This window comes from Ricinus communis, chromosome 6, assembly GCF_019578655.1.
Source record: "Ricinus communis isolate WT05 ecotype wild-type chromosome 6, ASM1957865v1, whole genome shotgun sequence".
Taxonomy (NCBI): Eukaryota; Viridiplantae; Streptophyta; class Magnoliopsida; order Malpighiales; family Euphorbiaceae; genus Ricinus; species Ricinus communis.
The window spans coordinates 27862465-27876965 of record NC_063261.1 but is presented as its reverse complement, the minus strand read 5'-3'; the positions used below and the strand labels follow the sequence as shown (position 1 = coordinate 27876965).

At 33.5% G+C, this 14501-nt stretch overlaps 1 protein-coding gene across 1 annotated transcript; it reads left to right on the top strand.

Moving 5' to 3' along the window:
• Nucleotides 1-8679: 8679 nt before the first annotated feature.
• LOC8262688 (ankyrin repeat-containing protein ITN1) lies at nucleotides 8680-12057 on the top strand. The gene is made up of 4 exons (XM_002526745.4): nucleotides 8680-9016; nucleotides 9538-10038; nucleotides 10610-11019; nucleotides 11117-12057. The coding sequence occupies exons 1-4, from the start codon at nucleotides 8992-8994 to the stop codon at nucleotides 11945-11947; spliced, it is 1767 nt and encodes a 588-aa protein (XP_002526791.2). The 5' UTR covers nucleotides 8680-8991; the 3' UTR covers nucleotides 11948-12057.
• The last annotated feature ends 2444 nt before the right edge of the window (nucleotides 12058-14501 follow it).

Below are 14501 nucleotides of genomic sequence, written 5' to 3'. Positions count from 1 at the left end.
ACATGCTGCTTAAATTTTGGCCTCCCGACCTAGCCCTAGATGAAATCAAGTTCAATAAGTCATCCATCTAGGTTCAAGCCCATTGCCTTCCCCTAGATCAGATTAGCAAGGAAAATGCTTAAATGATTGAGGAATTCTTTGCTGACTTGGAGGAGATTGATAACTCAAATGACAATAGTATTAAATGGAGTAAGTATCTCAGGATGAGAGTTCCTTTTAGGTTGATAAATCATTGCAGGAACATTTTTATCAATAAAAGAGGTGCTCATGATAACAAGATATATTAAAATACGAAGGGCTTTCAAATTCTTGCTACTTCTGTAGGATATTAGGGCATGTAGAAAAATTTTGTCCTATCTTTGGTAAGACTGAAGAATTAGAGCATAAATATGGTAAGAGACAATTTTACGGAGACTGGATATGGGTACCTAGATCCAGTCATAATAAGCATGTTTCTTAAGATATTGCCTGGTGTCGTGGTTCGACCAAAAAGGCGATAGATTACAGGTCTGCAAATAGTTGGAGAAGGAAGGAGGTGGCTCGTGACGAAGCAACAACAAGGATAAATACGTTGACCCAACGTGTCAGTAAGGCCCTCGATGGTTTGAAAAGATGAAAAATGTATCTGATGCGGAAAGCAACGAGTGCATGCCTGATGACCAATCTATAGGTATATCCAGCCTCTCTATGTCCCTGATAGATATCAGCCCTCCCCTTACATCCCTTTCCCTACAGAATAACCCTGATCCCCTATATACGGATAAAACCATTCCTATTATACAATCTAAGCTACCTAAAATCCAAAGTTCTTAGTTAACCTACAACAATAATAACAATGTGGGTCGGTTTAACCTCATAATGCAAAGTCCAACTCTTATTCCTCCTAGTTTGATCCATTTGGATAAGGAAATTTACCCCAACTAGCCCTCATTCATATAGTCATAAATAATCCAACTTCCTTCACACCCTTAGGCCCTAGCCCAATTGAGCTTACTCCTAATGTAGCCATCAAAATGAGAATCAACTCAAACCAGTTTTTGCCTAGCCACCCCCTCTAAAAATCCTCTAAAATAACGGACCAATGAGGCACCTATCTTTGTCCTCTACTAACGAGGCACCTACCTTCATTATCTCTCAGACTCAGAATGAACTTATTGCTGAAGGCCTTTTAGAAGCTTCTCATGCTCAGACAAGAAGAATTCGTATTAAGAAACTCGCTAGGCAAAGAGGCTTTTGATGCTCGCTATCTGCACACAGCAAAGTGCACTAGTCGTATCAAGTAAATTTAATGATAAGTAAGAGTATCGTTCCATTGGGGACCTAATTGTGAATACTACCTTTAATCATATACTAATATTTAGCTATTAAAATGTTATTTAAGTGTAACTATATTCAAAAGTAAAATATTCTTAAAGATTAAAATAATTGGTAAACTTATCAAGGATAAAGCCTATTTAGGTAATGAATCCCCTTAATAAGTTAAGTATTTCATGAAACAAATAACAATTAATTCAAATCACGAATTGAGTTGGCACTCCACAAAATTAGGCTTAAACCTTTCTCTAGTGATTAAATCCCTAATTTCTAAGAGGAAGGAAATGAATCTCTTCTCAAATCCACTCACTTAGGTCATGCATTAAGATTAAGGAACTATTGAATCAAAGGATCTTGTAGATCTATCTCTAGTATCCCAATTAATCCTCAATTCCTAAGATGTGATCAATTCATAAAAAGTTTTCTTTAATCAGTTTATGAAAATAAATCCCAATCAATAGGTCGACTCATTAATTGAAATAGATAATTAAGAAACCAAAGGGACAAAACAACTCATAGAAAATATTAATTGCATTAACTTTGAATCAATCCATACAAAACAAATTAGGGTTCATCAAAATCCAAATAGCAAGAAGATTAGTTCCTAACATTACAATAAAGAAATAAAGATTAGGGAATGAAGATTTCAAACTAATCATGGAAGAGAAGAAATGAAAATCTTCAATCTCAAATCCCCAATCTTCAAAAGCAATAAAGGAAATGATGTTCTTCCTTGAGAAATACCAATCAAAGCCCTAAAAATGAAAAGAAAATGAAGTTTCTCAATGTTTCTCTCTATAGAAATGAAAATATGATGGCCTCCCTCAAAATAACCCTAAAAGTTCCTTTAAACAATATATTTTTATGATTGACATGGGACCACACGACCGTTGTGACATCCTTAGCTTTTCGTAGCTTGAATATATGCCTTCGTTCGTTCTTTACTTTGTAGGCTACTTTAGGGCACCTTCGAAATTAAATTGAGGTTTATATTCTGCATCGAAGTTGTAGCTCTTGAACAGTAGTTCATTTTAGGATTTTGAATCACCTCAATCAAACATCTGTAGCTCTAAATAAGGCTTAAACATTAAGAATCCAAACAGAAACGAACTACATAACATCTGACTTCGACCCAAGTTTTCTCATCCTTAGCAACCTAATATGTAGTTGAACCATTCATAAGAATTATACCTTAGAAAGTCCTCTACAAAGTTGATGAAGACTGCTTTTTAATTTTGGATCTGTAAGATCATAAAAACTGAATTAAAGCTAATGCGATCAAATCTGCGTAATGCTGAAATCCGCTTGTCAGTCAAAGACGGGGGAGCATAAGGCCATGTGGACTTCTCGTGTGGATCCTTCATGCAATCTGCCATTTTTTACAACTCATACGGGAAGGCCACATGCCCGTGTGGCTTCCCGTGTTAGACAGAATTTTGGATAAATATGCTTTTTCTTTGCCTGATTCTCATGCTTTTCGATTCCATTTGACTCATTGACATTTATTATTTTCAAAGTGCCTAAAAGAACTGAAAATCAAACTTGAAAAAATAAATTAAACTCAACTAAAGATAAAATTAATATAATATAGAGCTCAAAAGTAAGTGCCTTTAGCACTTATTAACTTTGCGGACGAATCTCCCATATCTCCTCCTTAGCTCAACCAACGAAATCTTATGAAATGGCAGTGGTGGTTGGCCAATAGACGCAAAGGGACTAGGTCAAAACACTAATCAATGTTTGTCCTTCTTTTGGAGAACAAGAAAAATAGTTCGATGGTTAATAAATTGAGGAGATTTAGGTTCGAAAGGGCATGTTATGTTGAGCCGATGGAAATTTCTAGTGGTTTGGTGTTACGGTGATGGTCTAATGAACTTTCAATTCAAACTTTAAGGAAGGGTAAATATTTCATAGATGTCTGGGTTACAAGTGAGGAAGAATATCATAGAACTTTTGTATACAAGGAAGCCATAAGATGCCTTTGTATTATTTTCTAACAAGAGCTCAAACTCTGGCTATGGACAACAAGATCCTTTAGTTGATCATTGGGGATTTGAACTCTATTATGTACCAGGCAAATAAAGAGGCGAGAGGTTACCAGTGCTATCTTTGGGGATTTCCAAATTTTCTTGCTCAGATTTCATTATGGAAGATGGACTACATTGGGAATCCGCTCACCTGGAACAACAAACAAAGGGGTGAGTGCAACATTGCTGAAATGATTAATTAGGTGGTTATTAATCTCGGGTGGCAGGAAAGATTTCCAAAGGCACAATTATTCTATGAGGAGCTAGTTGGGTCTAGCCATAGACCACTCCTTTTGTATTTAAAATCCTCTGTTCCAAGAAGAAGATCAAGCTTCAAGTTTGAATCTAAGTGGGACCTAGACCTAGAGAGTAGAAGCACTATTGATCAAGTTTGGCACCAATTTGTGAGGGGGTCACACTCTTTCAAAATTATGACGAGGCTCAAGAAAAGTAGGAAAGCTCTCATGGGCTGGAGTAAAGGTAATTTTAGAATGGCAAAAAACTAATAGTCTCTTTATTTAACCAATTGGATAGCTTGTATTATTCTCGAATGACATATCAAGATTGAGAGCAAGGAAAGATACTACTCAAGGAATTGGACAGACCGTGGGAGGTAGAGGAAAGGCACTAGTTCCATAGGGCCCAAGTCAATTGGCTTATGTATGGGGATCAGAATTCCTATTTTTTACATCAATTAGTAGTGCAGAGGAAAAGACAAAGCTGTATTTCCAGAATCAAAGACGGGCATAACAACTAGCTCCTTGAGGAGGATATATGTAGGCATATTGAGGATTACTATAGGAAGGTTGTTGAGGCCACTCCAACTTTAGGCTAAGAAGAATTCCTGGATTGCATTACTCCATTTGTTTCTAATGAGATGAATCAATTCCTAAGTGAATGGTTTTTGATCTTGGGGGAACAAAGGCGCCAGCCCCAAATAGGTTACCTAGTCTTTTCTTTCAGAGATATTGGGATGTGATAGGGACTATGTGGTTAGGGCACTGAAACCTTCTTCCATACTAGGTATATACTGAGGGCCATGAATGCTACGAATATTATCTTTATTCCTAAAAAGAAAAATCCAATAAGCATTAAAGACTACATATCTATAAGTTGTTGCAACTTCATTTACAAAGTAGTATCTAAGACAATAGCGAATCAACTAAAGCCTTTTCTTAAGCGCATTATCTCTCTGTTCCAGTTTACCTTTATGGGTAATCGCCTCATTCAAGATAATATAATTGTGGCGCAAGAGGCTTATCACAATTTGAAATAAAAAAAATAGGGGGAAGATATATAACATGGCAATAAAGCTTGATGTTTTAGAAAGATTTTGACTCAGTGAACTAGTCCTTTTTGGAGCGGGTTCTTATGAGGTTTGGTTTCTTGAAGTACTAGATTGGGCTAGTCCTATAGTGCATCACTATTATGTTGTACTCTCTAGTGGTGGATGAGAGAAATATGAGTAAATTCTTACCGAGTAGAGGCCTAAGGCAGCAGGATCCTTCGTCCCCCTACCTCTTTATTTTGGTGTTTAATGCTCTCTCTAAAGTTATCAAGGCCTTTCATAATAATGGTAATGTCAGCGGGTACAAGATTAAGTTGGAATGTCCACCTATTACGCATGGATGGATGCGCATGACACGTTGTTGTTTGCTAGCACCTTCCTTCAAGAAGCATCAGTTTTGAAAAATATTCTCCATAATTATTGTCTTACTTCGGGTCAAAGGATCAATTGGGGAAAATCAAATTTGTTCTTTAGCTCTAATACTCCACTAAAGGTTAAGGATGCCATCAGCGAGCTCATGCAAATTTTCCTCTCACTTGATGGTGAAGTATATTTAGGAGAGATAATTATAGCATGGTCATTTAACTTTACACTAAGTTTCATTTTAGTCATATATCTTTTATTTTTTTCATTATAGTCATTTAATTTTAAGTTTGGTAGTAGATTAGTCACTTATCTAAAATCTAGTGGTTTAATTCGTTAGAATAATGACATGCCTAAAGCATTCAATATTATAATAACACGTGTTTTAAAAAATTAACAAGTCATTATCCTAATCATCAAACCATTTCACCAAATTATTAACTTAATCTAAAATCAAACCCAACTTTAGAGTTCAGAAATCCTTTAGGCTTTGATAATAAATATTAGTTATTGTTTTTCCTTTTCTCCTCATCTTCTATTCTTTATTTACTTATTATTACATTAAATTTTTTCTTTTTCAACTTAATTGATTCAGATTAATTGTCTTTCTTTATAATTTGTATCAAGATATTATTTTTAAAGTAAAAAATATAATAATAATAATAATAATACTAAACAAGAAAGAAAGAAAGTGAAAACAAAAAAGAAAAGAGTGTCCAACCACCAAATTAGTAATGTTTTTGCACATGTTTATATTTAAGCTATCATTTTCTTTATGTTTCTTACATGTCTATATATATATATTTGAGAATGTGCCATTAAATTCCTTTTTAGTGTAAGAACTTCAATATCAAATTAGTGTCTAACCACCAAATTTATTAGATTTGGATGCTAATTGTAAAATAATGAGTACGTAGAATTTACAGTATATGGGTACATTTTCTCGTAGTTGTTTATAACGCCAATCCATTGAAATCGATTTTTAAGAATTAGGATTTAATGCTTCATTTCAAAATTTCAAAATTATGGATTTTATTTTATAGCATTAGAGATTCTATGTTATAAATTAATAAAATTTTTAATTTTTTTTAATGAATAAATCACCAGATTTTATATAAATGGCCAATATGTTAAAAAACTTAAATTTCAATAATTGTAATAAGAAAAAAAAAAAAAGTTAAGTGAACAAAATAAAATTTAATTATCCAGCAGGAGTTGAGGCCCTCTCCTTTTTGAAAGAAGAATCTAGCAGAATTGAAATTCGGAAATCAGCCCTCCTATCCACGGCGGCTAAGTAGATCATGAATAAATCGGTCCTCCAATCCCTCCCCAGCTATATTATGTTTGTTTTTCATCTCCCAAAATCCATATGTTCTTTTAAGGAGAAATGCTTCGCGAGATTTTGGTAGGGTGGATCGACAAAAGAGCATCTGGTACATTGGAGGAGCCGGGATAAGATGACTGTGGCAAAGGGGATTGGCGGTATGGAATTTAGAGAGATGATGAGCTTTAATGAGGCATTCCTAGCAAAAGAGTGGTGGCACTTTATTAATAATCCGTCTTCATTGTGGGCAAGAGTATTAAAAGGAATTTATTTTCCTAATCAAGGTTTCTTCGAAGCAAAGTTGGGCGATACCCTTATTGAAAGGCAGGGATTTAAGGAATGGGCTCATTTGGCGGGTGGGAAATGGAGAATCTATTGATTTTTGAAGGGACCATGGATTCTAAAAATCTCGTCTTTCAAACTAACCTCAGCCTTAACAGATAGTAGTGCATCTCATAGGGTTAGTGAGTTTATTAGGCCACTCAGTAGCAAGATGCTCTGGTTTGGAGTAAGGACAGGAGGAGCTTGTTCACGGTGAAATCTTGTTATTATTTCTTGAAGTAAGAGCATGATAGACCCTTAGTTGATTCGAGAGCTAGCTCGAGCAGTCACTTTACATGGTAGAAATATATCTGGCATTTAAAATTGGCTCCGAAAGTCGAGATATTTATTTGGAGAGTCCTCAACAACTCCCTGCCCATCCATTTGAATTGTTTGTTTCATCTCGAGATTTGTAGCATCTGATGTTTGCTAGGTCCGCAATAGGGAGCAAGAAACAGTTGAACACCTCTTATTCTTCTGTGGACATGCTTTTGCTAGTTGGTTCGCAAGCTCTCTTGCGTATAAACCTAGCAGGATTGGATTTTCCAATATATTAAGTGGGTGGAGGAACGTATCGAGTTTGTTTTCAGGAAGGGCGAGAACTGACTCAATGTCGTGGGTGGCTTATCTGTGTTGGAATATTTGGCTCTCTAAAAATGATGCTATCTTCTTAAATAAACCCCCTGATCCTATCAAGCTTGTGTTCCATGCTGAAGTTAGATGGAGGGAGCTGGCTGAGCTACTACCTCGAGCAAATGTGTCCCAGCGCTCCTCTGTTAGTAACCCTCTAGATACATGTTGGCTTCCCCCCCAACGAGACTCAGTAAAGGTTAACCCGGTAGCATCTTTTGTTTTGGCTCTTCCAAGGCTGGTATTAGGATTATCTACGGGAACTACTGTTGTCACACTATGGGCGGGAAAGCCTATAACAGAAATGCCTCTTCTGCGTTGGAAGGTGAAGCTTTGGCCCTAGCTGGTGCCATGGAGCTGGCAATTTCAAATGGCTGGAGCAAAGCGGTTTTTTGAGACTGATTCAAAATGTATAGTTGATATGTTACAGTTTGTCGATGATCGCCCTTTGGGACATCGTTGCCATTTTTCATTTTATGCAGCCTTGCCTCAATTCTAAGCCGTTTTAGTTGATCCGTAATGCTAGTAAGCAGGCTAATGCTGTTGCGGATTGGATAACCCAACATCACAGCACCCTCTCATGCAGTAGTACTTGGATTTTCAACCCCCTTTCTATTTTGTACTCACTTTTGCAGGGGGATTGTGTTCTCCCTTCTGAATGAAAATTCATACTTCATTGAGAAAAAGAAAACTTTGAGAGTAGTTGAGAAAGTTGCTTGCAGCTTAACTTCTTTTATCAATTTGCCTAATTATTTGTCGAAGTGGCCGATTCACTGTCATCAAAGAATTTAATCTATAAAAAATATTAATTTATTCTTTAAACCTTAGTGCGTGTAAGAATATCTTTCAATTGAGTTAAAATAAAATTACTTAAGTTTACATATTTGGACTGATAATTAATAATTAAAATTATAAATTGTGATAATTTATTATAATTTATAAAAATTGATTAGCCATTTTTATTATTCTATTATGAACCAAGTTAGACACTAAAAGTATTACTGCTATTATTTTATTAAATTTTGGATTAAATCTTATTAAAATGTTCTTCTAAAATTTTGAATAGTTATTCTTATATAATTTTGATATATTATTATTTAAACAATAATATTTAATAAAAGTATTATCTAATTATTTTTATAAAATATTATAATTAAATTTTATTAAAATTAATTATTTTATTCTAATATTCAATAAAAATTTATTATTATAAAATTTGACAGTTAATGTGAAAAACTAAACTAAATTTATTGTATTATTTATTATATTATATTTTACTACTTATACAACAGCATAGCATGAAAGAAGATTATTATGAGGAAACCTCTTGGCAAGAGCATAGCAGGAATGCGAGTGACAGTGATCGAGTTGAAAAAAGAATAAAAATGAGCCATCGAGTATCCATTAAACAAGAAAAAAAAAAAGTAACAATAATAATAAAACAAGAAATATAGTTGAAAAAGAATAATTGTGGGAAGCAAAAAAAAAAAAAAAATCATCCAAGAAAGCATTTTCTCTCACTTTCTAGCTCCACTAGTCAGAGGCCATTTCCTTGCACCTTCTTACTTCTCTTTCCTCCTTTTGTCCTTTTGTTTAATTTAATTTATTTTTTTAAATTGTTGATTTTCGTTCCTCTTCCTCTCTCTTTCTTTACTTTGATGACTTCTTAATTGATAAGATCTTATATAATTTCTTTTTACCACCACCATCAAATAATTCAAGAAATGATGGCTTCTCCAATTGATGAAGGTACTTTTTTTTTTTTTGCCGTTTTTCCTTGTCGAGATCGAATCTTTTTTGCTAGTTTCTTTCTTGTTATATATTGGGTTCTTTTATCCTTTCTAGCTGAATTTATTTAAGAACTGAATCTATGATAGTATCTCACTAAGAAAGGAAACTTCATTTAGGTTGTTTCTTGTTATTATAATTCTTTTGTCTGTATTGATTTCTGTATGATCAATCACCTGTTGCTTTTCCATAATTCTTTGTTTCTTGTACTTGAATCTTAAATCCCGTTTTTTTTTTTAAAAAAAAAAAAAAAGGAAAATGGTACTAGAGACACTGGGTTGCAAACAGTTCTTAATGTTCTTTTACTATGAGTCCAGTAGAGTATAACTTTATCATTTCTAACCATTTAAACTCTGAAAAGTTTAAAAGGAAAGACAATATTTTACGTATCTGAAAATTTGGGGATAAAGGGTAAAAAAGGATATGTTTTACTTAAGATTATAAATCTGATTTAATGGTTGTTTGATTGATGGATTGTGTAGGGAGAGAGAGGGACTTAGAGAAGGGATTAATGCCTTCGCAAATAGTCCAAAACCCTCTTGCTGAACCATCTCCGACACCATCACCATCCTCAACATCATCAGCTCCAGCTTTAGTATTATCCAACTCAGGGAAAAGGATAGATCAAGCAGGAAAAAAGAAGTATGTAAAACAAGTGACTGGACGCCATAACGATACTGAGCTGCACTTAGCAGCTCAGCAAGGTGATTTGGCGGCTGTGAAGCAGATTCTTAATGATATTAATTCACAACTTGTGGGGACTTTGAGTGGGGAGGAATTCGACGCAGAGGTTGTGGAAATAAGGGCATCAGTTGTGAATGAGGTGAATGAGTTGGGAGAGACTGCTCTTTTTACTGCTGCAGATAAAGGGCATCTTGAAGTGGTGAAGGAGTTGTTGAAGTATTCGAGTAAAGAGTGCATTACAAGGAAGAATAGGTCAAACTTTGATGCATTACATATTGCTGCTATGCAAGGGCACCATGGTAATGTTGTTGATTCTTTTCCATTTTTATTTTGAGATAATTGATCTTGATATGATTGTTAAGTTAAAAACTAACTAGATAGAAAGCAGTTGTGGAGGAACATGTGAACTGAAGCATCTTACAGTTTTATAATCCATGTTTATAAGATATTATTAATGGCTCTTTGTGTGATTGCTCTTATAATTTGGTGAATTAATCAGAAGAATTTAGTGTTTAAATCTTATATGAACAAATCTTACTTCACTAAAACAGTGTATTCAGCAACTGTTAAATATAGTTAATCTTACTTCATCAAAATAATGAGAATCATGTATTTTGCTCCTTTCCTTATACTTTGCTTCTTCAGAAGTTTAGATGCTTGGTTTTTCGACAAATACTTCCTTATACAGTTATAAGGATTGAATTCTTCCAGTTTGAGTATCTCTTTCCATCTTAGACTCCATTGCAAAGAGTAACTAATTTGAAGAGTACTAGATTTTCCATGTATGCCACCTGCCATAACATAACACTCGTATTATCAACATGATTGATACAAACTAGAAAAGCACTCATAATAATACTCTTATTACAGGCATCGTCCAAGTATTGCTGGATCATGATCCGAGCCTGAGCCGAACTTATGGTCCATCAAATGCAACCCCTCTTGTATCTGCAGCTACAAGAGGGCATACTGCAGTAGTCAATGAATTGTTGTCAAAGGACGGTAGCTTATTGGAGATTTCTAGATCCAATGGAAAAAATGCATTGCATTTAGCTGCCCGACAGGGGCATGTAGATGTCGTAAAAGCATTGCTCAGCAAGGATCCACAGCTGGCACGAAGGACGGACAAGAAGGGACAGACTGCATTGCATATGGCTGTAAAAGGGCAGAGCTGCGAGGTGGTTAAATTGCTTCTGGAGGCAGATGCTGCTATTGTAATGCTTCCAGACAAATTTGGTTACACTGCATTACATGTTGCAACTAGGAAGAAGCGGGTGGAGGTACTTGCCATTTCTCTTCTAGAACTGATTAATAGCTGCATTCAGTTATAAAATAGTTCAGTAGCATCTTAAGTTTGAATCTTCTTTTTCCTTGCAGATAGTGAATGAATTGTTATTACTTCCTGATACAAATGTCAATGCACTGACTAGAGAACATAAAACAGCTCTTGACATTGCAGAAGAGCTTACTCTCTCAGAAGAATCATCAGAGATAAAAGAGTGCCTTTGTCGCTATGGTGCTGTTAGAGCTAATGAACTCAACCAACCAAGGGACGAATTGAGGAAAACTGTAACTCAAATTAAGAAAGATGTTCACACACAACTTGAACAAACTAGAAAGACTAACAAGAATGTCCATAATATTTCTAAGGAGCTCCGGAAACTACATCGTGAAGGGATCAATAATGCTACTAATTCAGTGACAGTGGTCGCCGTGCTATTTGCAACAGTTGCCTTTGCAGCTATCTTTACTGTACCTGGTGGAGATGATAATAATGGGATAGCAGTGGTGGTGGGTCATGCTTCTTTCAAGATTTTCTTTATCTTTAATGCTATTGCTCTCTTTACATCATTGGCGGTTGTGGTGGTTCAAATTACACTAGTTAGAGGTGAGACAAAAGCAGAAAGACGGGTGGTGGAGGTGATCAACAAACTGATGTGGTTGGCTTCTGTGTGTACTTCAGTTGCATTTATAGCATCGTCTTATATTGTTGTTGGCCGGAAACACGAGTGGGCTGCTGTTTTGGTTACAGTTGTGGGGGGAGTGATAATGGCTGGGGTTCTTGGCACAATGACTTATTATGTGGTGAAGTCAAAGAGAATTCGCTCAATGAGGAAGCGAGAGAAGAGTGCACGAAGGAGTGGATCCAACTCATGGCAACATTCAGACTTCTCCAATTCAGAAGTTGATCGAATCTATGCCCTTTAATGTGTGAAATTTATAACCTTTTGGCAAACCTTGAGATTGTAAAGTAAACAATTAATGTTGAAGCAGGTGAAGGTCTTTAGCTTCAATAAATTTGGTACCTCTTATATTTACATGGATGCCTGTTGACAGATTGTATCTATAGCAGCAAATATAAGCTTGTAAGGCCTCTGGACTTGACATTATCTCACAGTTTGCAGAACAATTGCTTAATTGAACAGGTAAAGCAATCCTGTCAGCAGGTATTTCAAATCGATATAACACTACCATTCTGTCAATATTTTTTTAATTGTTATTACTTTTTATGCTCAGGTACTGTTTAGACACTCAAAAGTCATCAGCATCATAAATGTGTTTCTGAAGTTGGTGAAAGAGAATGAGTTTGCTAGGTTTGAATCTGTATATTCTTTCTGCTCTACGGGGCAAGACGTAAGCGTTTTTAATTCAAGGGCACGATCATGTTCTCATATATTGGCAGGCTCTAAGCCCTTAACTCAAGGTCGCATCATGTTTTTCATATCTTCTGCATGCCCGAGTCGAAGGGCACGTACGATGGTAAATTCAGCACGATCGTATTGAATGGGACAATTAACTCGCAGGAAAACGTGTTTAGATTTGGATAGATTCAGGTTATAAACGATCCAACCCTTTACGGCACAGGGAAAAAAAATAGGTTTAATGGGATTGATGTGTCTAACTTGCGAATAACACGGAATTAATGTGTCTAACTTGTGAATAACACGAGTAAATATGAACATATACATTTAAGCATATATTTATTCTCTCATATATACACATAAGAGATATTGTCATTTAAAAATGTCTAATTATGTTTTAAAATAATAAGTTAAATTTGAGTTAATATTTATAAAAAAAAATTTTAATTATTTTGATTTAAAAATTTATTTTTTTAAGATTCTAATTTATCAAACTGATTGTACAAACTGGACCGTATAATGTAATAAATATTTCTGTATTTAAGTTAATTTTGATATAATTACTTAAAAAATTGTATTAGAACTAGTTATTTCTATATTATACATGATTCTGACACATATAATTAGATATGACATGATACAAATTGCCAGCCCCAGCCTCGATCCAAATGAATTGTTGTTAGGTTTCTGTTTGTCTTCTAATGGATGTACCTCAGACATGGGCGAATGTTACATTGACTGGACATAGAAAAGAAGACAGAAAAAGACAAACAATTGTCCCAAAATGCTTTTCATGTAGACTTGAGTCACATGTGAAACGGGTTAACAAGGACGGCTAATGGACCAAAAAATGTGAAAATAATTGAAAAGGAGGATAATATATTCTTCAGCCAACTCATTAATAAGATTTGTATAAATTGGTATAGACCTTAATTTGTTATTATATTTGATTAAATTATTCATTAACCAACTCATTAACAAGATTTGTATAAATTGGTATAGCCCTTAATTTATATATATATATATATATATATATATATTTCCTAAAAAAATTTAAAAAACCATTGTTAATTTTTTTTAATTTTAAAAATGCAGTCGTATATGTTGTGTATATTATTTTTATAAAATAGTATATGCTATTAGAAATTTAATATATATTTTCATAATTTTTATAGTAATCAGTTATTTCGTATATATTTAAAGTATATTTAGTATCCTTTCAATAATGTTAATTTGGTATGCATAACATCTAAAACTATTTTTTATATTCATTTTATATATTTTAGTATATATTTTATATAGTAGGTATATATTTAGTATAACTAGTATTTGAAACTATTTTTTTTATATCTATTTTATATATTTTAGTATATTTTTAGATATATTAAGTATATATTTGATATATAATCAGTATCCATAACTGATATCTAAAATTATCTTCTAATATCTATTTCGAACTTTTTAATATCAATTTCACATATTTTAGTATTTATTTAATATATATTTAGTATATATCTAATATATAATTAATATTTGAAACAATGATATCTGAAATTATCTTTTATTATTTATTTTATATTTTTTGTATTCATTTCACATATTTTAATATATATTTTTAATATATGTTTATTATTCAACTAGTATCTGCAGTTATTTCTGTTTATATATAAAGTATAGAATTTTAAAATTTTCTTACTATCGTATTGTATAATTTTTATATGTAAAAGACATACAATTTTTGCACCATTAAAATATATAAAAAATTAAGAGAATAAATCTTGAAAATTTATGCATGTTAATAAATAAAAAAGAAGTTCTAGACTATTATTCGATTTTCGACAACAAGAGTGTTGCATTTCAATACATGCATTTTGATAATCAACAAATAAAAATAACACAACGCATAATTAAACACCTGAATTTTGATCATTTAGTTATTTTAACACTTTAACTTTCAATTTAACCTAACAAGCATCTAAACTGTGTTTTGATAGCCCCTGAAACATTTTAATTTTCAATCTAACTTGACAGATACTTGAATTTTAACACCTATATATAATATACGTGGATGTGTTGAATGAACATACGTATTAAAAAATATTTAAATATCACAAATAATA

What these genes read in the sequence shown, in the direction of transcription:
- LOC8262688 (XM_002526745.4), top strand. Translation starts at nt 8,992, where the DNA reads ATGATGGCTTCTCCAATTGATGAAG. An exon ending in GGCTTCTCCAATTGATGAAG is followed by an intron (nt 9,017 to 9,537) that starts GTACTTTTTTTT and finishes TGGATTGTGTAG; the next exon opens with GGAGAGAGAGGGACTTAGAG. An exon ending in CTAGGAAGAAGCGGGTGGAG is followed by an intron (nt 11,020 to 11,116) that starts GTACTTGCCATT and finishes TTTTCCTTGCAG; the next exon opens with ATAGTGAATGAATTGTTATT.